General features: G+C 43.7%; 1 protein-coding gene across 3 annotated transcripts in view; it reads right to left on the reverse strand.

Moving 5' to 3' along the window:
* AHDC1 (AT-hook DNA binding motif containing 1) overlaps window positions 1-27,249 on the reverse strand; it is a 94,912-nt gene that overhangs the window by 24,397 nt on the left and 43,266 nt on the right. For 2 of the 3 annotated variants that reach the window (XR_012288418.1, XR_012288434.1), the window contains exons 2-4: window positions 20,409-20,541; window positions 19,517-19,563; window positions 3,332-8,151 (exon numbers count right to left, since the gene is read on the reverse strand). Coding sequence is in view for 1 of the 3 variants with exons in the window: in XM_073666195.1 (XP_073522296.1) it covers window positions 3,383-8,151; window positions 19,517-19,563; window positions 20,409-20,541 (4,949 nt within the window). In the remaining 2 variants the exon portion in view is untranslated. The remainder of the gene's footprint in view (window positions 1-3,331; window positions 8,152-19,516; window positions 19,564-20,408; window positions 20,542-27,249) is intronic. The other variant, XM_073666195.1, reaches the window with a different exon arrangement.

Below are 27,249 nucleotides of genomic sequence, written 5' to 3' on the forward strand. Positions count from 1 at the left end.
TTTGGCAAGGCACATCAGCTCTATGTTCACAGATGGAAAAATGAAGCATATCAGGAAAAGAACACTGTCCCTACTGTGAAACATGGAGGAGGCTCTGATATGTTCTGGGGCTGCTTTGATGCATCTGGCACAGGGTGTCTTGAATCTGTGCAGAGTACAATGAAATCTCAAGACTATCAAGGGATTCTAGAGAGAAATGTGCTGCCCAGTGTCAGAAAGCTTGGTCTCAGTCGCAGGTCATGGGTCTTGCAACAGGATAATGACCCAAAACACACAGCTAAAAACACCCAAGAATGGCTAAGAGGAAAACATTGGACTATTCTGAAGTGGCCTTATATGAGCCCTGACCTAAATCCTATTAAGCATCTTTGGAAAGAGCTGAAACATACAGTCTGGAAAAGGCAACCTTCAAATACAAGACAACTGGAGCAGTTTGCTCATGAGGAGTGGGCCAAAATACCTGTCGAGAGGTGCAGAAATCTCATTAACAGTTATAGGAATCATTTAATTGCAGTAATTGCCTCAAAATGTTGGTCAACAAAATATTAAGTTAAGAAGAACCATCATTTCTGTCCAGGCCTATTTCATGAGTTTAATTTTTTTTTTAAATTCTGTGGAAGCAGGGTGAAAAAGCAATGTCTCACTTTCATTTGTTCATTTACAAAGATTTGTAATGTATTACTTTTGTCAGATTCAAGTTATTTCTGTGACCATTGTGGGTTTTTCTTTCATTAAACAAGGGGTACCAACAATTTTGACCATGTGTGTAAAAATAGACACGGTCCTCAAAAATTTGATAAGATATGGAAGCCTTGCTTTGATTCTCCATTGACTCACATTAGTCCCCATGCGACGAGTATTCGCATGATAAACTATGTCATATTTGGTGTCTGACACCAAGGGCAGGGTTAAATTTGCTAGACAATACTGGATTTCTCTAGAATAAGACATTGGATCACATATCAACGTATAATTTTATTCAGCTTCCTATGACCTGCGTGCCCATATACAGTGCTGGCCAAAAGTATTGGCACCCCTGCAATTCTGTCACATAATACTCAGTTTCTTCCTGAAAATGATTGCAATCACAAATTCTTTGGTATTATCTTCATTTAATTTGTCTTCAATGAAAAAAACAAAAAGAATTGTCCTAAAGCCAAATTGGATATAATTCCACACCAAACCTAAAAAAGGGGGTGGACAAAAGTATTGGCACCGTTTGAAAAATCATGTGATGCTTCTCTAATTCGTGTAATTAACAGCACCTGTAACTTACCTGTGGCACCTAACAGGTGTTGGCAATAAATAAATCACACTTGCAGCCAGTTAACATGGATTAAAGTTGACTCAACCTCTGTCCTGTGTCCTTGTGTGTACCACATTGAGCATGGAAAAAAGAAAGACGACAAAAGAACTGTCTGAGGACTTGAGAAACCAAATTGTGAGGAAGCATGAGCAATCTCAAGGCTACAAGTCCATCTCCAAAGACCTGAATGTTCCTGTGTCTTCCGTGCGCAGTGTCATCAAGAAGTTTAAAGCCCATGGCACTGTGGCTAACCTCCCTAGATGTGGACAGAAAAGAAAAATTGACGAGAGATTTCAACCCAAGATTGTGAGGATGGTGGATAAAGAACCTCGACTAACATCCAAACAAGTTCAAGCTGCCCTGCAGTCCGAGGGTACAACAGTTTCAACCCGTACTATCTGTTGGCGTCTGAATGAAAAGGGACTGTATGGTAGGATACCCAGGAAGACCCCACTTCTTACCCTGAGACATAAATAAGCCAGGCTGGAGTTTGCCAAACTTACCCGAGAAAGCCTAAAACGTTTTGGAAGAATGTTCTCTGGTCAGATGAGACAAAAGTAGAGCTTTTTAGGAAAAAGCATCAACATAGAGAGTGTACAGGAAAAAAAAAAAAAAGGCATTCAAAGAAAAGAACATGGTCCCTACAGTCAAACATGGCGTAAGTTCCCTGATGTTTTGGGGTTGCTTTGCAGCCTCTGGCACTGGACTGCTTGACCGTGTGCATGGCATTATGAAGTCTGAAGACTGCCAACAAATTTTGCAGCATAATGTAGGGTCCAGTGTGAGAAAGCTGGGTCTCCCTCAGAGGTCATGGGTCTTCCAGCAGGACAATGACCCAAAACACTTCCAAAAGCACTATAAAATGGTTCTAGAGAAAGCACTGGAGACTTCTAAGGTGGCCAGCAATGAGTCCAGACCTGAATCCCACAGAACACCTGTGGAGAGATCTCAAAATGGCAGTTTGGAGAAGGCACCTTTCAAATATCAGGGACCTGGAGCAGTTTGCCAAAGAAGAATGGTCTACAATTCCAGCAGAGCATTGTAAGAAACTCATTGATGGTTACCGGAAGCGGTTGTTCGCAGTTATTTTGGCTAAAGGCTGTGCAACCAAGTATTAGGCTGAGGGGTGCCAATACTTTTGTCAGGCCCTTTTTTGGAGTTTTGTGTGAAATGATCAATGATTTGATTTTTGCTTCATTAAATGGAGAATAATACCAAAGAATTTGTGATTGCAATCATTTTCAAGAAACTGAGTATTATCTGACAGAATTGCAGGGGTGCCAATACTTTTGGCCAGCACTGTAGATGGCTTAGGAGGGTTGATCTTACTGACTGGTTCTCTTTAAAGAGTTACAGAGTGCCCCATTCTATATAGGACTGATAGAGATCGCTAATGAAAGCAGCTTTTTCAGGGGGATCCTATGGAAAATCCACAGGCACCACTCCATTCTAACGTGGTATTTTACAGCCCCAAACTAATTATAACTTGGGGTCCTCCTGCCAAATCAGAAAGTTATCACACCTATCCTGTGAACATGTGATAAGTTTCAATGTTGGGACTAAGCATGTAAATACTGATTTTGTATTTAGAAGTATTGTAATATAGGCAAAATATGCCTGTAAAATTTAATTTTCATTTTTTGATTGTTTAAAGCGGTGGCGTAATTAGTCTCTGTACACATCTGCATGCCAACACAGATCTGGTCTACATCACCTCACAAAGTAGCACTGCATGCTGCACTATTTTGTCCAGAAAAATGGCAGACACCAAGACAGAAACCAATGAACACCAATATAATCGGTTGGGTCCATCAATTAGCATTGATGTCAATCATGTGACATATCCAGCACTGCGGTTTAACAAAGATGTGCACACAGCCTTAGTTGCAGAGTTTAGAAAAGCTGTAGCTGCCATCCATAGGTTACTAAAAATATAAAATGACTCTAGGCTAGTAAAAATGGTCAGTGGTAAAAAGTAACCAAACATGCTTAAAATGCAGCAAGACAAACTTTTCCTTGTCTCACCTCACCCCTTTGTCTGCGTTGCTCCTGATGACTCTGGACATGTCACTCCCCCTAGAGGGATGTGACTGTGAAGTTGTCTTCGGGGATGTTCTCGGGTCCCAGGAAGCCACCCTTCAGATTTGGGGGTGACAGAACTGGGGGACCCTGGGGAGGAAAGGCCGGGTAACGATAGGAATCCTGGAGCTGCACCATTGAGTCTCTTTGCACCGGGGAATGGGTAATATCGTTGAGCAAAGGGCATGGGTATGATGGTCTATGGTGCCCCCTTACCATCTCCAGCGTCTCTTTGTCTCTCTTGGGGCTTGGTATGTGAGGGCTCAGACAAGACACTCCCTCTCCCCGCCTACCCATGAAGTCTGAAAGTAAACCACCCTTTCCATCATAGGGAGGACTGCGTGGTGGGTACCAGTAGCCAGCATTCTTGCAGCTGGGAGGGTCATAACGGTGATGGGTTGATGGCTGGGGAGTCAGCTGCTCCCTACAAGAGGGCAAGTGGGGAGGGAGGCTATGTTTCAGGGGATCACAAGATGAGTGGGGAGGCGGCACAAGCTTTCTTCCCTCTCCCGGTCGTAGCTCAAGAGTAGGTGAGCAATTAGGGGAAAAAGGAGAGTCTTGTAGTGGGTGATCATATCCCAGGCCAGGTGGTGGTGGGGGCGGAGGTGGATGAGGTGCACCAGTACTGGTGTTGCCAACTGTAGGAAGATGGGGAAAGTGTTTACCAGGATCAAGTTCTGTAGACGGAGGGCACAGCCCAGGAGAGTCACTCTGAAATCCAAATGTGCCATCAGAAGGGGTAGATGGGTTCATGGAATAAGGTCCAGAGAAATCACATGTAGGCTCCCTCTCACCCACCCCATACGCCCGCGAGTGGGAGGGCAGAGGGGACATGCTGCTGTCCCCACTATAGCAGTCCAGTCCTAAGTCAGAGGTGTCCTGAAAGAGGGAACTGACTGAGGAAGTAGGTGGCGGAGCAGGTGGTTTGGGTGAAAATTTGGCTTTGCCTGAACCTCTCTCTTTCTTGCTGGCTGCACAGCTACCACCTCGTCCTCCTCTTGGACCTCTGGGACCGCCACCTCTCTTAGTTGGAAAACCTGCTGGTGGAGCAGCAGCTGATGATGAAGATGATGATGGGGAGGATGATGAGAAGCCTAGGTGATGGTGCTGTTGATGTGATTGTTCAAATATCTCTGCTTTCTTCCTGCGCCCTCTACCAGGTTTAGCAGTGTGATGAAAGAGAACAGTCTGGTTCCAACTGTATCCTGGGGCAGATGATGTGTCATTCCAGTCCATCATTAGCTTTTCAAGGCTGGAGAGACTTGACTGACCTTCACTGGAAGAGGCTTCACTGTTGGCCCTACGATAACCAGCACTAGGCTGTGTGTACTGTGTGCTGTCAGAGGAGGATTCTGACATGTTGTCAGTATTTTGCTTGGCCTTCTGTGGCGTATAATTACTAATGTCCAAGATAACATTGGATTCTGTCATATGGCAATCAAACCCTGGACCATAAAGTTGCCCAAAACTCTCATTGCCCCAATCTGAGTGGCTGTAACCTTGTCGAAATCCCCACTGACCAGCACTTACAGACCCAGTAAAGTTGCGATTATTCTCACTAGGAAACATTGGACCAGAGACTTTGGGCATTATATACCCAGCTGGTGAAGAGGTGCTTGAACGACTTTCACTTCTAAGAGGTGGAAATGGTGGCAACTCAGATGTGCTGAAAAAGGGAGTTTTAGCAGTGTTTGCAGCTGTCCCTGCTGATAACTGTTGTTGCTGGCTGAAACTTGTGCTACTATGGGCACTGCCTGGTGATGAAGGAAGGCTATTGCCTCCGCCACTAAAGGAAAAGCTGCAGTCCTTATTACCTAAACAGTCAGGAGGAACTGGGTACTGCTTGTTTGGTGCAAATATACCATGGCTAGGCAAATTCTGTCCACTAGAACCAGAAAAGCCTCCAAATTGGCCAAAGCTTCCAGCATTTTGGGAGTTGGGAGAGCGTGACAGCAGCTTTTGAAAGGCATCTGAACCACGGCATTCTTGTTGAGAAAGTGAGCCAAAATTTGCATTTCCACGGTTTGGAGGGAAAGGTTGCCTGGCAGCTGTTGAACTTTGGTATAGTGATTCTTGGGTACCAGATTTTGCACCCCGGGAATTGGAATAGGATTGGAGCACCCTTGGGTTTGGGGAGGCTGATGACCCAGAGAACGCAGATGCAGATTTTCTTGCTTCCTGTCTCTGAGCAGCAGAAGCAAAATCCACAAGATCTGAGGAATCATCCGAGTCCAGCAGAGATCGGAAATAGCCAGTAAAAAGCCCATGATCTTGTCCTCCACTTTCAGCCTGAGACAAAGAAGAGCCTGTTCCAGTATAATAACTTGGACGGGAGGGTGATCCACTATGCAAGGCAGAAAAGCCTCTGTGCTCAGGTCCTTGGTAATTACAGTGTCTGCCACTTGACTGACCATGGGATACCTGTGTCATCCATGGCCCACCTTTCCCTTCGCTTCCCCAGTCTGACATGCCTTGATATCCTAAACCAGGTTCTCCTCCCATTTCACCAAGCAAAGCACCATTTTTTCGAGATCTTCTCTTGCGTTTTGGTTTGGCATTAGGATCTGGTTCTGCTTTAGGCTGTCTACGTTTTCTTGGTTTCAAAGGGTCAACAGCTCTTGGCTTTGATTTCTTTTTTCCAATCCCTTCAAAAAAGTCACTAAATGAACAGCGAGATAGTTCTGCATTATGACTATTGCATGCACCTCGACGGCCAGGCCCTCCACCACGTCCACCTCTCCTCCGATAACCCTGGACTCTGTGCAGAAATTGTGAGATATTATGAGTTTCAGGAGCCTGGTGTACTGAATCAGGCAGTGTAGGTGTCCAACATCGAGGTGGAGAAGTCCGTCCAGCACCTTGACTCTGACGATTCAGAAAAGCAAGTTTTGCAAGAACATCACTGTATTCAGACTTGCTGTCATTGGTGTCAGCTACATAGGAAGGTTGTGGAGATGCCAATTTTTGCTTTCTTCTCCTTCTCTTTTTCACAAATTCTCCATCAGAAACTGGTGGGGCTGGCAAAGGAGTTGGTGGAGGTGGTAAAGATGTTTCAATAGGTGGGGGCTGAGGCAACATTGGTGGGGTCTCTCTAGCCAGGACCAGGTTTTTGGGTGGCCGTCCTCTTCTCCTCTTAAGGATAATTGGAAGCTCGCCAGGTGGGAAAACCATTACAACATTTCGTCCATTGTTTTTCATCTTTAGTAGGGAGGTGGGACCAGGGCCTGTACCACCAATCAGTTCTCCTCCTTCAACACTAAGAGTACTACTAAATGAAGATACTTTATAGCTGGTTTTAGTTCTCCTTCCCATGGGCATTGGGATTCTGGCAATACGCACCACCATCTTGCGTACACCTCTGCGTTTTGGTTTTTGTGGTGGGCCCTCCTCCTCATTTACTTCAACAGCAGAGGTTTTTTGATTAAGAGAAGGAAGTGGAAATACAGAGTTTTGTTCATGAGTTCGATATGCTCTAGGCTCCTCTAATGTTCGGTGGTAAGGAGGCATGACATAAGCACGAGAAAGGCTTTCTGAAGCTCGAGGTCTTCCAGGTCTTCTTCTCCGGCCCCTGCCAGGTCTATCCCCCCTGCGGCCTCTGAGACCGAATCTGTGGCCTCCACGAGTAGAAAAAGGGGTTCGTCTGAGGGTTTCTGATGTTGCAGAAAAAAGAGGTAACATCCAGGGCATTTCTTCCATTCTTGGCTCTACCATAGCTTCCCTTTCTTTATATTTATCCAACCTTTTTCTACACTGCTCTACTCTTTCATCATCCGATGACTCCCCTTCATCCTCATTCTCTGTCCTCTCTTCATCTTTAACACTTAAATTTCTTTCCTGATTTGCATGTGCATGTGCATTACTCTGTCCCCCTTCAGATTTTACCTCCTTGTCTTCCTTTATTATTTTTACTCCCAATTCATCTTCCTGCTCATCTGATGATTCTTCAGGCTTACTATCAATCTGATCCTCCCCAGATTCCACTTCCTGTTTATTTTCTTCCTGTTCATCACCTGATGATTCCTCTGCTTGTGTTTTCTCTTGCCTAAAACCCTCCGATTGCTTACTTTGTTCTTGCTCGTCACAAGACTCCTCTTCCCGCTTATTTTCTTCCTGCTCCTCCCCAGATTCCTCAATTTCATGCCTTTCATAGCCCTCCTCATCCCCTGATGACTCCTCTTTATTTAAAATGTTGTGCCTTGTTTGATTTTTATTTGCACTTTTCTCCCAATTTTGACTGTCTAAGTCTTCCTGTTCCCTTTCCTGCACACTTGGTGTTGGTTCTGGCTCCATCCAAGCAAGTGCTGCTAACTCTCTAAGAACATTGGAACTGGCAGATTCACTCGAGTCTGGATTGGGTGATACAGGGCTTGGCTCCTTAGTATCAACTGATTCTGATGGCTTTTCTTCTGGGCTCCGCAGTCCACATGCAAGGCTCTGAGAAGAAAAGAAGCTGTACTGTAATCCTGGCTCTACATCTTCATTCTCTGATGGAGGGCTAACAACATGAGTATAATCAAGACGAACACCACTGGTTCGTAGGTCACTGGAAAGTTGGCTAAGGTCCTTCATAATATCCATCAAACGAACAACTGGCTGTAGATTGACACGACCATTGCCACATTTGCTTTTAAGTAGAGCAATGATTCCATCAACACCTAGCTTTGCAGTTCCTGCAGATGAACGACTGAAGGATTTGTTTGAATGGCCACAAGTATGCGGAGATCGACTATCTTCTTCTTGGTGTTCAAGTTGGATAGGCGTAGAATCTGAAATAGAAACTTAGATTAGTACTGAAATCCAGTGTCGTGAAATAGGCAAATTGAAGAGTACAGCTTTTTTTCTACATTCTTACAAAAAGTACTTATTTTCACAAGCAAACCCCTTTATCACCTATCCACATGTTAGGTATTAACTTGTTGATAGGCGGGGGTCCAATCGCTTGGACTTGCACCAATCGGCAGAACAGGGCACTTTTATTCCCATTAGAATGTAGCAGCAATGTGCATGCTTGACCATATCTCCATTTATTCTGGCTTTTTTCCAGGAGCCACATAGAGAAAAAAATGGGGTGGCGGTCCGCCATCCGATTGATGCTAGTCCCAGCAATCTGACACACTGATCATCAAGTTAACACCTAACCTGTGAATAGGCGATAACTTCTTTTCATTGGACAATAGTCTTTAAAAGGGGGATTAATAGGAGCTCAAAATGTAAAAATCTCACCAATTCCTCTCTAAATCTCTGCATTTTTTTTATACTATTTTGTTTCATATTACAGGTAAAACAAAGGAATATATAAATAAGTCTTGTGGCGCTAAGTAACGTCCCCACTTACTTGTGTGTTACTGTCAGACAACTGGCTACAACAGAAAATTGCCCTGCCTGCAGTAAGACCTAGCATAACTAGACACTTAAAGGGAACCTAGCAGGTGATACATGCTGCAAAAACCTTGGGAGCATGTATTAGCCAATGGCTGTATGGTCATAGCCACGCATGTTTGACTATGAAACGCGGGGACCGAGCAGCACTGTGCACTAGTCATACAGGCAGGTCACCAGTGGCTTCTCTCCATCCGCTGATAGTGACTGACAAGTTTCTGCCTTACGGTGTTAACTATTAAAAGAAAGTTTTTTTTCTGAAACGCCGCAGCATTTCAGAGACAATCATACATGGTTAGAATACTAGCCAGTGGCTGATACATGTTGCTCACCGTTCGGGCATCACGTATCACCTGTCATGTAGGCTGTGGAGTTGGAATCTGTATAAAATGGACCGACTCCTAAAATATATAATAAATTGCGTACAGCAGTACAATACATTGTGCTGTAAATGTTTTCATAAGAATTTGGGAAAGATATGAAAGGTCCTATAAATGTCTGTCCTATTCCTGATCTAAGGATTTAGGCTTTTAGTTGAGATGAATCTGTGCTGCACTTTATGTACACGCTCAGCAGTGAGATGAATCTGTGCTGCACTTTATGTACACGCTCAGTAGTGAGGCAGTGAGATGAATCTGTGCTGCACTTTATGTACATGCTCAGCAGTGAGATGAATCTGTGCTGCACTTTAAGTACACGCTCAGTAGTGAGGCAGTGAGATGAATCTGTGCTGCACTTTATGTACACGCTCAGTAGTGAGGCAGTGAGATGAATCTGTGCTGCACTTTATGTACATGCTCAGAAGTGAGGCAGTGAGATGAATCTGTGCAGCACTTTATGTACACGCTCAGTAGTGAGGCAGTGAGATGAATCTGTGCTGCACTTTATGTACACGCTCAGCAGTGAGATGAATCTGTGCTGCACTTTATGTACATGCTCAGTAGTGAGGCAGTGAGATGAATCTGTGCTGCACTTTATGTACATGCTCAGTAGTGAGGCAGTGAGATGAATCTGTGCTGCACTTTATGTACACGCTCAGTAGTGAGCTGAATCTGTGCTGCACTTTATGTACACGCTCAGTAGTGAGGCAGTGAGCTGAATCTGTGCTGCACTTTATGTACACGCTCAGTAGTGAGGCAGTGAGCTGAATCTGTGCTGCACTTTATGTACACGCTCAGTAGTGAGGCAGTGAGATGAATCTGTGCTGCACTTTATGTACACGCTCAGTAGTGAGGCAGTGAGATGAATCTGTGCTGCACTTTATGTACACGCTCAGTAGTGAGGCAGTGAGATGAATCTGTGCTGCACTTTATGTACACGCTCAGTAGTGAGGCAGTGAGATGAATCTGTGCTGCACTTTATGTACACGCTCAGTAGTGAGGCAGTGAGATGAATCTGTGCTGCACTTTATGTACATGCTCAGTAGTGAGGCAGTGAGATGAATCTGTGCTGCACTTTATGTACACGCTCAGTAGTGAGATGAATCTGTGCTGCACTTTATGTACACGCTCAGTAGTGAGATGAATCTGTGCTGCACTTTATGTACACGTCTCAGCAGTGAGATGAATCTGTGCTGCACTTTATGTACATGCTCAGTAGTGAGGCAGTGAGATGAATCTGTGCTGCACTTTATGTACATGCTCAGTAGTGAGGCAGTGAGATGAATCTGTGCTGCACTTTATGTACATGCTCAGTAGTGAGGCAGTGAGATGAATCTGTGCTGCACTTTATGTACATGCTCAGAAGTGAGGCAGTGAGATGAATCTGTGCTGAACTTTATGTACATGCTCAGTAGTGAGGCAGTGAGCTGAATCTGTGCTGCACTTTATGTACACGCTCAGTAGTGAGGCAGTGAGATGAATCTGTGCTGAACTTTATGTACACGCTCAGTAGTGAGGCAGTGAGATGAATCTGTGCTGCACTTTATGTACATGCTCAGTAGTGAGATGAATCTGTGCTGCACTTTATGTACATGCTCAGTAGTGAGGCAGTGAGATGAATCTGTGCTGCACTTTATGTACACGCTCAGTAGTGAGGCAGTGAGATGAATCTGTGCTGCACTTTATGTACACGCTCAGTAGTGAGGCAGTGAGATGAATCTGTGCTGCACTTTATGTACATGCTCAGTAGTGAGATGAATCTGTGCTGCACTTTATGTACATGCTCAGTAGTGAGGCAGTGAGATGAATCTGTGCTGCACTTTATGTACACGCTCAGTAGTGAGGCAGTGAGATGAATCTGTGCTGCACTTTATGTACATGCTCAGTAGTGAGGCAGTGAGATGAATCTGTGCTGCACTTTATGTACACGCTCAGTAGTGAGGCAGTGAGATGAATCTGTGCTGCACTTTATGTACACGCTCAGTAGTGAGGCAGTGAGATGAATCTGTGCTGCACTTTATGTACATGCTCAGTAGTGAGATGAATCTGTGCTGCACTTTATGTACATGCTCAGTAGTGAGGCAGTGAGATGAATCTGTGCTGCACTTTATGTACACGCTCAGTAGTGAGGCAGTGAGATGAATCTGTGCTGCACTTTATGTACATGCTCAGTAGTGAGGCAGTGAGATGAATCTGTGCTGCACTTTATGTACACGCTCAGTAGTGAGGCAGTGAGATGAATCTGTGCTGCACTTTATGTACACGCTCAGTAGTGAGGCAGTGAGATGAATCTGTGCTGCACTTTATGTACACGCTCAGTAGTGAGGCAGTGAGATGAATCTGTGCTGCACTTTATGTACATGCTCAGTAGTGAGGCAGTGAGATGAATCTGTGCTGCACTTTATGTACATGCTCAGTAGTGAGGCAGTGAGATGAATCTGTGCTGCACTTTATGTACATGCTCAGTAGTGAGGCAGTGAGATGAATCTGTGCTGCACTTTATGTACATGCTCAGCAGTGAGATGAATCTGTGCTGCACTTTATGTACACGCTCAGTAGTGAGGCAGTGAGATGAATCTGTGCTGCACTTTATGTACACGCTCAGTAGTGAGGCAGTGAGATGAATCTGTGCTGCACTTTATGTACATGCTCAGCAGTGAGATGAATCTGTGCTGCACTTTAAGTACACGCTCAGTAGTGAGGCAGTGAGATGAATCTGTGCTGCACTTTATGTACATGCTCAGAAGTGAGGCAGTGAGATGAATCTGTGCTGCACTTTATGTACACGCTCAGTAGTGAGATGAATCTGTGCTGCACTTTATGTACACGCTCAGCAGTGAGATGAATCTGTGCTGCACTTTATGTACATGCTCAGTAGTGAGGCAGTGAGATGAATCTGTGCTGCACTTTATGTACATGCTCAGTAGTGAGGCAGTGAGATGAATCTGTGCTGCACTTTATGTACACGCTCAGTAGTGAGCTGAATCTGTGCTGCACTTTATGTACACGCTCAGTAGTGAGGCAGTGAGCTGAATCTGTGCTGCACTTTATGTACACGCTCAGTAGTGAGGCAGTGAGCTGAATCTGTGCTGCACTTTATGTACACGCTCAGTAGTGAGGCAGTGAGATGAATCTGTGCTGCACTTTATGTACACGCTCAGTAGTGAGGCAGTGAGATGAATCTGTGCTGCACTTTATGTACACGCTCAGTAGTGAGGCAGTGAGATGAATCTGTGCTGCACTTTATGTACACGCTCAGTAGTGAGGCAGTGAGATGAATCTGTGCTGCACTTTATGTACATGCTCAGTAGTGAGGCAGTGAGATGAATCTGTGCTGCACTTTATGTACACGCTCAGTAGTGAGATGAATCTGTGCTGCACTTTATGTACACGCTCAGCAGTGAGATGAATCTGTGCTGCACTTTATGTACATGCTCAGTAGTGAGGCAGTGAGATGAATCTGTGCTGCACTTTATGTACATGCTCAGTAGTGAGGCAGTGAGATGAATCTGTGCTGCACTTTATGTACATGCTCAGTAGTGAGGCAGTGAGATGAATCTGTGCTGCACTTTATGTACATGCTCAGTAGTGAGGCAGTGAGATGAATCTGTGCTGAACTTTATGTACATGCTCAGTAGTGAGGCAGTGAGCTGAATCTGTGCTGCACTTTATGTACATGCTCAGTAGTGAGGCAGTGAGATGAATCTGTGCTGAACTTTATGTACACGCTCAGTAGTGAGGCAGTGAGATGAATCTGTGCTGCACTTTATGTACATGCTCAGTAGTGAGATGAATCTGTGCTGCACTTTATGTACATGCTCAGTAGTGAGGCAGTGAGATGAATCTGTGCTGCACTTTATGTACACGCTCAGTAGTGAGGCAGTGAGATGAATCTGTGCTGCACTTTATGTACATGCTCAGTAGTGAGGCAGTGAGATGAATCTGTGCTGCACTTTATGTACAAGCTCAGTAGTGAGGCAGTGAGATGAATCTGTGCTGCACTTTATGTACACGCTCAGTAGTGAGGCAGTGAGATGAATCTGTGCTGCACTTTATGTACACGCTCAGTAGTGAGGCAGTGAGATGAATCTGTGCTGCACTTTATGTACATGCTCAGTAGTGAGATGAATCTGTGCTGCACTTTATGTACATGCTCAGTAGTGAGGCAGTGAGATGAATCTGTGCTGCACTTTATGTACATGCTCAGTAGTGAGGCAGTGAGATGAATCTGTGCTGCACTTTATGTACATGCTCAGCAGTGAGATGAATCTGTGCTGCACTTTATGTACACGCTCAGTAGTGAGGCAGTGAGATGAATCTGTGCTGCACTTTATGTACACGCTCAGTAGTGAGGCAGTGAGATGAATCTGTGCTGCACTTTATGTACATGCTCAGTAGTGAGGCAGTGAGATGAATCTGTGCTGCACTTTATGTACATGCTCAGTAGTGAGGCAGTGAGATGAATCTGTGCTGCACTTTATGTACACGCTCAGTAGTGAGGCAGTGAGATGAATCTGTGCTGCACTTTATGTACACGCTCAGTAGTGAGATGAATCTGTGCTGCACTTTATGTACACGCTCAGCAGTGAGATGAATCTGTGCTGCACTTTATGTACATGCTCAGTAGTGAGGCAGTGAGATGAATCTGTGCTGCACTTTATGTACATGCTCAGTAGTGAGGCAGTGAGATGAATCTGTGCTGCACTTTATGTACACGCTCAGTAGTGAGCTGAATCTGTGCTGCACTTTATGTACACGCTCAGTAGTGAGGCAGTGAGCTGAATCTGTGCTGCACTTTATGTACACGCTCAGTAGTGAGGCAGTGAGCTGAATCTGTGCTGCACTTTATGTACACGCTCAGTAGTGAGGCAGTGAGATGAATCTGTGCTGCACTTTATGTACACGCTCAGTAGTGAGGCAGTGAGATGAATCTGTGCTGCACTTTATGTACACGCTCAGTAGTGAGGCAGTGAGATGAATCTGTGCTGCACTTTATGTACACGCTCAGTAGTGAGGCAGTGAGCTGAATCTGTGCTGCACTTTATGTACACGCTCAGTAGTGAGGCAGTGAGATGAATCTGTGCTGCACTTTATGTACATGCTCAGTAGTGAGGCAGTGAGATGAATCTGTGCTGCACTTTATGTACACGCTCAGTAGTGAGATGAATCTGTGCTGCACTTTATGTACACGCTCAGTAGTGAGATGAATCTGTGCTGCACTTTATGTACACGCTCAGCAGTGAGATGAATCTGTGCTGCACTTTATGTACATGCTCAGTAGTGAGGCAGTGAGATGAATCTGTGCTGCACTTTATGTACACGCTCAGTAGTGAGATGAATCTGTGCTGCACTTTATGTACACGCTCAGTAGTGAGATGAATCTGTGCTGCACTTTATGTACACGCTCAGCAGTGAGATGAATCTGTGCTGCACTTTATGTACATGCTCAGTAGTGAGGCAGTGAGATGAATCTGTGCTGCACTTTATGTACATGCTCAGTAGTGAGGCAGTGAGATGAATCTGTGCTGCACTTTATGTACATGCTCAGTAGTGAGGCAGTGAGATGAATCTGTGCTGCACTTTATGTACATGCTCAGTAGTGAGATGAATCTGTGCTGCACTTTATGTACATGCTCAGTATTGAGGCAGTGAGATGAATCTGTGCTGCACTTTATGTACATGCTCAGTAGTGAGGCAGTGAGATGAATCTGTGCTGAACTTTATGTACATGCTCAGTAGTGAGGCAGTGAGCTGAATCTGTGCTGCACTTTATGTACACGCTCAGTAGTGAGGCAGTGAGATGAATCTGTGCTGCACTTTATGTACACGCTCAGTAGTGAGGCAGTGAGATGAATCTGTGCTGCACTTTATGTACACGCTCAGTAGTGAGGCAGTGAGATGAATCTGTGCTGCACTTTATGTACATGCTCAGTAGTGAGGCAGTGAGCTGAATCTGTGCTGCACTTTATGTACACGCTCAGTAGTGAGGCAGTGAGATGAATCTGTGCTGAACTTTATGTACACGCTCAGTAGTGAGGCAGTGAGATGAATCTGTGCTGCACTTTATGTACACGCTCAGTAGTGAGACAGTGAGATGAATCTGTGCTGCACTTTATGTACATGCTCAGTAGTGAGGCAGTGAGATGAATCTGTGCTGAACTTTATGTACATGCTCAGTAGTGAGGCAGTGAGATGAATCTGTGCTGCACTTTATGTACATGCTCAGTAGTGAGATGAATCTGTGCTGCACTTTATGTACATGCTCAGTAGTGAGGCAGTGAGCTGAATCTGTGCTGCACTTTATGTACACGCTCAGTAGTGAGGCAGTGAGATGAATCTGTGCTGAACTTTATGTACACGCTCAGTAGTGAGGCAGTGAGATGAATCTGTGCTGCACTTTATGTACATGCTCAGTAGTGAGGCAGTGAGATGAATCTGTGCTGAACTTTATGTACATGCTCAGTAGTGAGGCAGTGAGATGAATCTGTGCTGCACTTTATGTACATGCTCAGTAGTGAGGCAGTGAGATGAATCTGTGCTGAACTTTATGTACATGCTCAGTAGTGAGGCAGTGAGATGAATCTGTGCTGCACTTTATGTACACGCTCAGTAGTGAGATGAATCTGTGCTGCACTTTATGTACATGCTCAGTAGTGAGGCAGTGAGATGAATCTGTGCTGCACTTTATGTACATGCTCAGTAATGAGGCAGTGAGATGAATCTGTGCTGCACTTTATGTACATGCTCAGTAGTGAGGCAGTGAGATGAATCTGTGCTGCACTTTATGTACATGCTCAGTAATGAGGCAGTGAGATGAATCTGTGCTGCACTTTATGTACATGCTCAGTAGTGAGGCAGTGAGATGAATCTGTGCTGCACTTTATGTACATGCTCAGTAATGAGGCAGGGCTGAGGAGTCAGAGTTGGAAGTCATGGAAATTGAGGAGTCGGTGGTTTGGCTTACCGACTACATAGCCCTGGGTCGGGTTCCCTTTAATTTCTAGATATTGAGCTCAATGAAGGGGAACCGGAAATCAAATTCATACAATTGCAGCCGGATATGTTTTACTATGAAGCACTGCTAAATTTCAGAGAAAATATAGTTTGCAAAGCTGTTTGGGGACTATAGGGAGATATCCGACTAGTATGGTACGGTCTCTGGCCATCTTTGCCTCGCCCCACTGCAGTTGACTGATCTGGAGAAACCCCCTGTCAATCAACCTCAAAATGTTGTTTTTTTTTTTTAACAAAGTTAAAAAAGCTCAGAGTGTCAGAGTAAAACATACACAGCTGAAATAATGCAGCCAGGCTCTGATTCATACTGCCCTTGGTTCGGGCAGCATAAATCTGACAAGTCTCCTTTAAAAGGAGTTGACCAGTTTTTTTTTATATACACAAATAAGCTGTAAATAGCGAGATCTGCAACATAATTTAGAGTTAGCACCTCAGCTCTAATGTTCTTGCAATCACGGTCTACTCCATGAGCAGTACTATGCTCCCTGAAATGATAGCCGATAGAGGGCCAAGAGCCACACCCATGCATCAGCGGTTTCCACTGAACAATACTTCATACGACACCATGCGTCAGCTAATTTTCCATGCCCCTTAGCGACCACTTTGAAGACAGGAGTGCTGTATAGTCTGTGAAGCAGACTATTCTTACAAGGGGCAGTGCTCCACACAATGTGACAGAGGCTGAACTGCTGATTACTGGTAAATTGGTGAGTTATAGATGTTCTTTTTGACTCATTGGTAAAAACACCACAAATGTGTTTGACCCCTTTAACAGAAAAATACTGTCAGCTTGTGAGAATTATCAAAAAAAGAAAAAACACCAACTTGACAATCTGTCAAACTTTGCACAAGTTAATAGAGGCAGACAACTAAACCTAATCAAAGATGGAGATAACCAAAAGTTAAAGGGGTTTTCCCACAAACAAAAGTTCTTTTTAATCAATAGATCTTGGAAAGATATTAAGTTCCACAATTGGATGTGTTAAATTAAAATATTCCTGTTCTGAGATAATCTTATAAATGTGCCCCTGCTGTGTACTGTATAATGGCAGTGTCTGACCGTACAGGAACATGGTCTGATCATACCACATCTCCTGGGCAGGGGAGGACACAAAAGAGGATCCAGACATTATAGCAAGGGATCACAGCTGATTCTTTCTTTGAAGTAAAACATTGTTTAAAAACAGGCAGGGAAATGTTTTACCTCACAGGAAGAATCAGCTGTGATCTCCTGCTGTAATATCTGTATACTCTTTTACTTCCTCCTCTGCCCAGGAGATGTGGTATGATCAGACCATCTTCCGTGTACGGTCAGACACAGCCATTACATAAGGGAACATTTATAAGATTAACTCAGCACAGGAACGTTTTATTTAAACACATCCAATTGTGGATCTTCTTATTATTCCAATATCTATTGATTAAAATGAACTTTTGTTCGTGGGAAAACCCCTTTAACACAACTGGCATTTGGCTAGTCTGAACAATGTAGACAAGCCAGTAAGTTAAGTATTCACCAGTAGAAAGCAGCCTTTCAGAAACAAAGCAGACTAAGCACCATCCTTTACCAGGGTGCGGGGAGAAGAAAAAAATCAAAATTTAAATATATACATTTTTATTTACACATTTTTAAAGACGTCCTTTCACCAGTTTCAGCAAATTAAACACATCATGGACTAGTGGTGACAGAGCAGAATAAAACGTAAATTTTTTTTTTTTCATTCTCCTCTTGTTGTGGAGACATTAGCTTGTAAAGTTTAGGTTAAACATTAAGTTTATCTGGGAGTTACTAAAGATTGGTCTCTGGGGGCATGTACTGCTTTCCCTGCATGAGATAAACCAATCATAAGCATGCGGCTTCATACAGGGGAAAAAAAGCACACGCCCCCATTACAAACACTTCCAGATCTCATCTCACAATGCTGTCACACTGACAGCAGTGACATGAGATCTAGAAGGATCTGTAACAATACAGCAGAGCTAAGTAATGTATCTTTACACAGTAGCTGTAGAGATCAGGGAGGAGAGGAAAACATGTTTTTTTTCCCCTGCATGATACCTCCTGGTCAACGTCAAGCAGGGGACAAATCTCTGGTTACACTCTATTGAACTACAACAAGCTATAACCTAGACCAGGGGTGAGTAATTTTCCCAAGGGGCCACCTAAGAAACAGTGACTGTTGTAGAGAGCTGAACTAATGGGCTGAAATTAATTCTGACCAATATAAATATTACTATTACTAATTATTTTATATTACTTGCATCACTTAATATTGCGCAGAATTTAGTATGTTGACATCCCCCTATATACTGCATGAGCCCACACACAGCCCCCTACATACCATAAGAACCCACATATAGCCTCCTATATATAGCGTGAGCCCCCACATAGCCTCTTATATACAATGAGCCCACACACTGCCTCCTATATACAATGAGCCCACAGACTGCCTCCTATATACAGCATGAGCCACACAGTTCCTCCTATATACAGCATGAGCCACACAGTGCCTTCTATATATACAGCATGAGCCCACACACTGCCTCATATATACAGCATGAGCCCCCACATAGACTCCCATATACAGCATGAGCCCCCACATAGCCTCCCATATACAGCATGAGCCACACAGTGCCTACTATATACAGCATGAGCCCCCACATAGCCTCCCATATACAGCATACATACAAAAATCCCAGGCACATGAAAAGAATAAAAAAGAAAACACCACATACTCGCCTCACTTCCGTTCCCCCGGCTCTGTGCTTTCTCAGATTCACAGACTTCGCAGTGCGCAGCTGATGCGATGAAATAATGTCATCGCGACTGCTGTCTCAGATGATGATTGGTGGTAGAAGGAGCCTGTGGCAGCGTCCTCCACCAATGTATGCAACGCTGTCTGCCTCCAGAAGATGTGAACAGAGGTGACAGTAGGCGGCGGCGAGCGAGGGCATGGTGCGGCGCGTGGGCCACTGTTTCAGCCCTTCAGCTGTCTCGGTCCAGTGGCCAGACTGGAAAAGCCAGAGGGCTAGATGTTGCCTGCGGGCTGCACTTTGCCCAGGTCTGACCTAGACTTTAACAGAAGAGAAACTAAAAAATAAAACTTTTATTCAGCTCTGCAGCCACTATTCCATGATACAGCCAGTTTAATATGTGCAAACTGGTAAAAGAACTTTAACTGTGATAAGGAATGTAGCAGAGTTAAATGAGAATTATAGTATGTAAAACTTTTTTTTAAGTTGTTTATTTTCCATTTTAAGACCATAATCCATCTGCCATTTTTAAAATCATCACTGCTAGAGAGTAGGAAAATCAGATGTATAACATTAATCATGTGGACAATACAAATGTACTTACTTTCTTGCCTGTCTTGCTTTGAACTTCTCCCGCTGTACTTGTGGTCTCTGTGGAAAGATTAATTATATTTAAATTGACAAGAAGTAGAATAAAGTTTTAACCATTTAACTATAAAAATGTATACAAGCAAAATAATGAGATTCAAGAAAACCGCAAAAACTTTGGTTGTTCACCCTTTTCTCCTTTTTCTTTAAACAGCTACGCAAACTGTGAAATGAATACAGTCTCAGACTGATAGAACCTCTGTTGATCAGCAATCAACAGAAAAACATTTATTAAATTAAAAAAGCCGTTTAATGCCGCAGCTTTCTGCTCTGTCCTGTAGAAAAGTAAATGGAGTAAAATGTTCACACATTGCGGCTGCACCATGACAAAACTGCGCTTAACATGCAAGCATAGCTTAGCTGATGCGCAGCAGCAATGTGTGGACCCGGCCTAGATGAATTTTTGTTGGATTCAGAAGACTCTGAAGAGTCTTAACTTATTCCCAAGCCTATGTCCAAACCAGAAAAACAAAACAATCAATTTGATATGCTTTATCTTGGTAAGTGCACGATAAACCTTGTCTGGCAAACTATCAGGTTTACTTTTTCAGGTTTTTCCATTTAACACAACAGTGCACAACTGTGCTATTAGTCAATTTTTGGTGGAAAACTGCACTCTAAGGTTCACATGTATAATAAGCGGAATGTATGTTGCTAACTTATTTTCAACAGTATCTGTAAGCATTTTTGGTCCCTAGAACAAAAAGTTCTCTGCATGGTCTGTAACCACTAACAAGGAAATATGCCACTAACCCAGCCATTTAGAAGTAGAGATGAAAATGGAGCCGCCTGAATATTTACATACAGGTGACAGGCAAAAAGGATTCTCATGACACTGCCAGACTAACCTTGAACGAGGATGTCTACAGACTAGGGTCACTCTGCGACCCCTCTCGGTCTCCTTTGAATGTGGAGGACGCTTTTCGGCAGGAGTATCTCCATTTTCCAAGCTAGGAGGGACAAGGCCAGCTGCACTGACATCTGTATATAAAAAAACAAACAAGAAAAACATCACATTTATGATACTTCTTGGCTGCTCATGCAATGGCTAGTCTTTGATTATAAAGAACAGTGCACACCTAATCTTGAACATTCATGCGAATTAAGCCACTATAAGGAACTGCCTAACATTTATATCTCTTGAGCCCAAACCTTTGGACTAGCTTGGCTCTTCCGTCTTTTTCCCAGTTTCTACCTCCTTTTCCTCCCCCTATTTCCTCTACTCTTTCCTCCCCTGCTGTCTCTCTTCTCCTGCCTCTATCCGCCTTTCTCTCTTTCCTGTTATCCGTATCTCAGCATCCAGCAGAGTGGTGTATATATAATGTGTCTCTTCTCCACATACTGACACAAGTCCTCACCTCAGGGCTGCATGCTCTCCCTCCTCCTCTCTCCAACTTAATCCCATGATCTCCTCATGCCTCTCCTCAAGGCTTCATGCTTTCTCCCTGCAATCACTGCTTTCCCATCTATACCTCACCTTAGCCTACAAGACCCATATACCTCTCGATGCCTACTCATTCATCCTCACTCTTCTGGTTTTTATGTATCTGACAATGCATTCTACAGTCCATTGTACTGAATTATGCCCTCTCTGGCTGCGGGCACCATTCCAGTGCCAACCTTTTTTGTGCTCCCTTATCATGGTTGTGCCAAGGGAAGTTTCTGTGCGCAAGTGTGCACCTGCGGCCTCAGCGCACCTCCATTCAAGGCTTTCTTTGCCTCTGCAAAACCAGCGTTTTCAGAAACAATATCCACAAAGTTAGAAACACTCCTATCCGAGGCATTCACAGCACATGTAAAATATTTATCTCTAGAGATCATCCGCCATGCCAAAAATTACCAGCATCTAAGCAGAGAACTCAATTTAGTACAAGCAAAAGCAATGCAAACGTTCAAGATGAATAAACAGCTAAAATCACATGTAAAATACATGACCACGTTATAGCAATTTTCATAGAAAGTAGAACACATGGATGTGCAAACTTCTAAAACAAAAAACCTTCAGACTGGCTTAGAAACAAAGTCTACTTCATGTAATCATCCTCACCAAACGTCCTGCTGTCAGCACCTGGTGCCAGCACATGGTCGGTGAAGGACGATGGCAGATAACTATTACTGACAGAAAGGAGGCTGGCTAAGCTAGTGAAAAGTTAATTCACAGACCGAGAAGGGGACTTGGGCTAATTATTGAAATGACACAGGCAAATATCACATGCCAATACAGGAAGCACTGTCCTATGTCAAACCATAGCTGGTATTGAAGTTGCCAGGACCACCGATGACATTGGTGGGCATTTGGTAAATGACAGTATTAGCATGTTGTAAGTATTTTTTTTTTTAAATACATCTGAAGATTTTTTTTCTATATCGCAATTTTATATAGAAACCAATTTAACAGAAATATACCATGGAGTAAAGCTAATATGGCAAAAAAAATAATTTTGGATTCAGAAGAACCTGCAATATGCCCACCTAAGGAAATGCTATTGAGTGGCTTGGAATTGCCATGGCGTTTTAGGGATAACATAGTATTATCTGAAATATATCAAGGCAAAATAAAAACAAGATTGTGTGAAATAAGGTAGACCTCCTTTACCTCACATTGAGAAATTTGACAAAAAGAAGAGACTTTAAAAAAAAAAGTTAAAAGGGTACATGGATGTCTTCGGATTTGAGATCAACCTCCTCCATAAACCGAACCTCCCAATATCATCTCCAAGATTTCTCTCGTGTTGCGCCAGTTTTCTGGAATGTACTATCAGGATAATCTAATACCTAGGACCCACGATTTTAAAGCATCTGTCACCTTATTTGACGTATTTAAACTATTAATATGGACATAAAGGTTATAGACTGCTGAAAAAATGTCCTACCTGTATGCCTCATAAAAGATGATTTATCAACAAGGCATCTGATATTACTTTATGTAAATGACCTCTTCCAGGCTATGGGGAGGACGCTGAAGGGGCAGTTACCAGTGTGATGGCCGCTCTCTACTATCCTGATTTCACTGCAGAGCCGGGTGCGATTACAGTGCTGCTAACCATTATTGGCACGCCTTCATTTATTTCATAGAGTGTGCAATATCTTCAGAAATTAATGGAAAATATACCAAAGTTATATCCTCAGGATCTTTTAATTAGTGATCCAAAGTATAACAATAAAACATTGTTTTTCAACTTCTATGTTTCAATTTAAAAAAAACAAAACAAAAAACCCAGCATAAATAGCATGTGAAGCAATAAAGGCACCCCTAATTAATACTTGATTGCACACGCTTTGGCATTGCTGACAGCGTCCAAACGTTTCTTGTAGCCATCTATGAGCTTCTTGCACTTCTCAGCTGGAATTTTCTCCCACTTTTCCTTTGCAGTTTGTTCAAGCTCTTGAATGTTTGCAGGGTTATTTTTCCCAATGGCAGATTTCAGCTCACCGCAAAAATTTTCAATGGGATTGAGGTCACGACTCATTGCTGGCCATTTTAAAACAGTCCATTTTTTCTTTTTCAACCATTCCTGTGTACTTTTGGATGTGTGCTTTGGATCATTGTCTTGCTGGAGGACCCATGATCTTCGACTCAAACCAAGTTTTCTTACACTGGGTAGGACATTCGCTCTAAAATCTCTTGATAATTCTATGATTTCATGATTCCTGTGATACAGTCAAGGCCTCCAATACCAGATGCAGCAAAGCAACCCACAGCATTATGGATCCTCCACCATGCCTAACTGTCGATAAGGTGTGCTTTTCCTTATGAGCTTCATTGCGCCATCTGTAAACAAACTGTTTCTTTGCATTGCCAAAAGGCTCTATTTTTGTTTCATCGGTCCACAAAACATTTTCCTAGAAGTTTTGTGGTTCGTCAAGGTACTCTTTGGCAAAGATCAATTGTTCCTTTTTATGTCTTTTCTTCAGCAATGGTTTCTTCCTTGGCCTTCGCCAATAAAGCTCTGCTTGGTTTAATGTGCGGCGTATGGTACTTGTTGAAACCATGGCCCCAGAATGCTCCAGGTTGGCCCTCAGGTCTTTGGATGTTTGATGCAGTGTTTTTTCCACCATTCGCACCAACCTTCGAAGACATCTCTTGTCAATTTTTCTTTCCCCCATGTCCAGGGAGGTTCTTAACAGTTCCATGCTTGGCAAACTTCTTAATCACGTTGCGCACTGTTGAAACTGGGATACCAAGCTCTTTGGAGATGGCCTTATACCCTTTGGAAGTCTTGTGTTTGCAAATAGCAGTTCTGATGTCCTCAAACAGCTCCTTTGTCTTCACCAATGTGACAAAGGAACAGGGCCTATCATGTGGCTTTTTAAAACAGTGAAGTCATCATTCATTGGCTAATTCATGTCACATGGGCACCGACAATCACATGAGAATTTCTGTTGTGATTTACCACAGGCGAGTCAAAATGTGTTTCCATATTAAATTAACCCCTTTACCCCCGAGGGTGGTTTGCACGTTAATGACCAGGCCAATTATTACAATTCTGACCACTGTCACTTTATGAGGTACTCTGGAACGCTTCCCCCTGATTGAGATTGTTTTTTTGTGACATATTGTACTTCATTATAGTGGCAAAATTTCTTCGACATCACTTGCGTTTATTTGTGAAAATAACAGAAATTTGGCAAAAATGTAGAAAATTTTGCAATTTTCAAAATTTGAAATTTTATGCCCTTAAATCAGAGAGATATGTCACACAAAATAGTTAGGAGGTGAGTATTGCGATCACCTCCCCTTGCCACCGCAATGCTGCGATCGACTTCGATCGCAGCATTGAGGGGGTTAATGTGCCGGGAGCGGTGCGGGACCGCTTCCTGCACATAGTACCGGGTGTCAGCTGTGACAATCAGCTGACACCCGGTGGCGATCGCCCCGCATCGCTTGTGTGCGGGCGCGATTGCCATATGACCTAATAGTACGTCATTGGTCCAATCGGCCCAGGTCACCAAGACGTACTATTAGGTCATACGTCAGAAAGGGGTTAATGCAAACGGTGCCAATACCAATGACACAGCAAGCTTTACGTTTTTCTATTTTTTTCTCCCATTGTTTTTTGTTTTCAATTATTGTTTATCATTTGCTCTTTTGTATTTAACACGAGTGCTTTATACAAAAAAACTTTCACTTGATTCATTTTTTTCAGGAGATATTAGACATTATGTAATTAAACTTCATGGGTGCCAATAACGATGAGGAGGACTGATATCTGCAGGTTCCTCTCAGCTTCCATCTCACAGGCAGACAGGGCTGCAGTATTGTTGCAATACAGCAGAGCTGAGAAAGAAGGAAAAAATGTGTTTGCAAGAAGACAAAGTTCAGTTCTCCTGTTCTGTGTTAGTTACTTGTCTTACTATGGTAACTGCCCCTTCATGTAAAATAATCTCTGGAGGCGGTGTTATCTTCCAGGCACTGGCCGTCCCATAGCCTGGAAGAGATGATTTACATATAAGAAAATCCTGGATTTCTCGGGAACAAGACATCAGATCGCAGATATTTTATTCAGCTTCCTATAACCTACATGCCCATATAAACAACTTAAAATGGTTGATCTTACTGACAGATTTTCTTTAAAAACATCTCTTTAGACAGGCCTATTACCTCACTTCACTAATATAACTCTTCCATGTTACCTTCTAAAATTTCCTCAGAATCTGGTCCCTCCTATTCATCCATCTCCATGCACCCAATAGCACTGTAGATACTAGCTAATGGCTGGAACATGCAGCTTATTTGACATGCCCTATTATAAAGATGGTTGGACCATACAAGACTAGCACTTTACACCTATTGTGTCCCCCGTCTCCTCATAGATTTTAAGCTTGTGAGCCAGACCCTCATTCCTCCTATAACTGTTGATCTGTGTGTTACTTTGTGATGTATTTATCGTCTGTACATGTCCCCGCTCAATTGTAAAGTGCTGCGGAATATGTTGGCGGTATAGAAATAAATGTATTAATTATTATGAAGGGGACCTCACTCCAGAACCCCTTTATCAGCCGTAGAGGAGAGCCAATCTGTACTAGTGGCTATCGTTCAGGGAGCCATGAGCTATTACTGTATTACAAGGTTAGCAATTCATCTGAATGGCTGCCACGTAATATTTGTCCTCCAGTGGTCAGAAGCGATCACTTGATAAGCCCCAGCCGCTCTAATTTCAAAGCAGTCTTTAATGACAGAACCCCTTTAAATTGACATGGTTTCCAATTTGCAGACCCAAAATGACCAGGACAATGAACGTCAATAGATGTCAGTCTGTAGATGTTGTAAGCAGGGCCAGATTCAAGCTGGTGGTGTCTAACTTTATAGTCTGACCTCCAAGCCTTACAAAACTCCAATAACTGGCTTTGCGCAGTCCTAGCATCACACACTAGAGTGTTGGTTAAAGGATACTAGATGTAAATGAGAATGATGTCAGTAACACACTATTAACCAGCCTTGAACATAGGCTGACATTGCTGGTTTATTTGTAGCAGACTTATATACCTATATAGTCAGACATCAGGAAGTGAGCTTGTGTCACAGCTGAGGGTGTGGGGGGAGGGTAGAGGGCAGACAGATGGTGCAGTGATAAGAGGAGGGAGCAGGCATTGGATTCCAGGCACAGGACTAATTATAGCTGCCCTCCTCCCAGAATGCTTTGAGGCAGAAAGCACTCAGCCAGGGAACCACATCCTGGCAAAGCATTCCCTTTCCAGCCAGAAAGCCCTGCAGACCTTGGCATTTTGACCAACCTCTTTCTTGCCTGATAGCAGCATGTGACAGTATAACCCTTTCTGCTGCAATGAAATGTTTTAAAACCCCTCCGCCCAAAATGAAATCTTCCACCTGACACGGTGTATATCCCACGACCATGAGCAAGGCCAAGGCGATCATGTGGCTGGTTGACTACAAGAAAGAAATAATGTAAAGCACAGACGTGTGCATGAGCGAACCGAATACATATCGAGATATATAGTACAGTATTCCTGGGAATTTAACACTACATAATCTCAGGCTAGTGAGACGGCAAGGGAGGAAGGATGGCTGCTCTGCCAGCGGATCCCATTACCGTAAAGGCTTTCTTACTCTCCAGGTAATATATCTCCACTAGGCAGGTCATTAAAATATAGTGAAAGTCGCCTCCAAGCCAGACCCGAGAAGGCAGTCACTGGCCCCCGGTCCTCATGCAGTATACCTACTCCCGGTCTATGGGCACCCACATTGGTAAGCCCAATGCAGAAAAAGCCGCTCTCCCAGCAGATGTCTCTCTTTACTTCTTTTCCCACTACAAAGACCTGCACACTAACTCCTTCCTTCCCTCCCTTCCTTTCTCCTGTCTGTCCTGTCTCCTCTGTCTCTCTCATCCTTTATTTATCTGCTTCCTCCTGTGTGCACAGATTAGCTGCTCCCCGCTGGATCCAGGATCTGTCAGACAGGCAGATAAAATACACAGCTACAAACAGAGAGGGGGTGTGCAGATACTCAGCATCATTATACAGCTCAGCGTGTGCATTTTCTCTACAGATACTCAGTGCCACTCTCTGTTCTAACAGGATGCCGCTGTACCGGGCGTTACATGTGGTAGGGCAGAGGGAGCAGGAGCATGTTGCCTGGATACCGAATGTGGAAGTGGGTCATGCAGCAGTGGGGACACGGTGACATCCGAACGGGGAGTGCTCGCCATTAACCCATGGCGCGCCACAAAC

This window comes from Phyllobates terribilis, unplaced genomic scaffold, assembly GCF_046119375.1.
Source record: "Phyllobates terribilis strain yellow unplaced genomic scaffold, ASM4611937v1 Scaffold_2__4_contigs__length_985480577, whole genome shotgun sequence".
Taxonomy (NCBI): Eukaryota; Metazoa; Chordata; class Amphibia; order Anura; family Dendrobatidae; genus Phyllobates; species Phyllobates terribilis.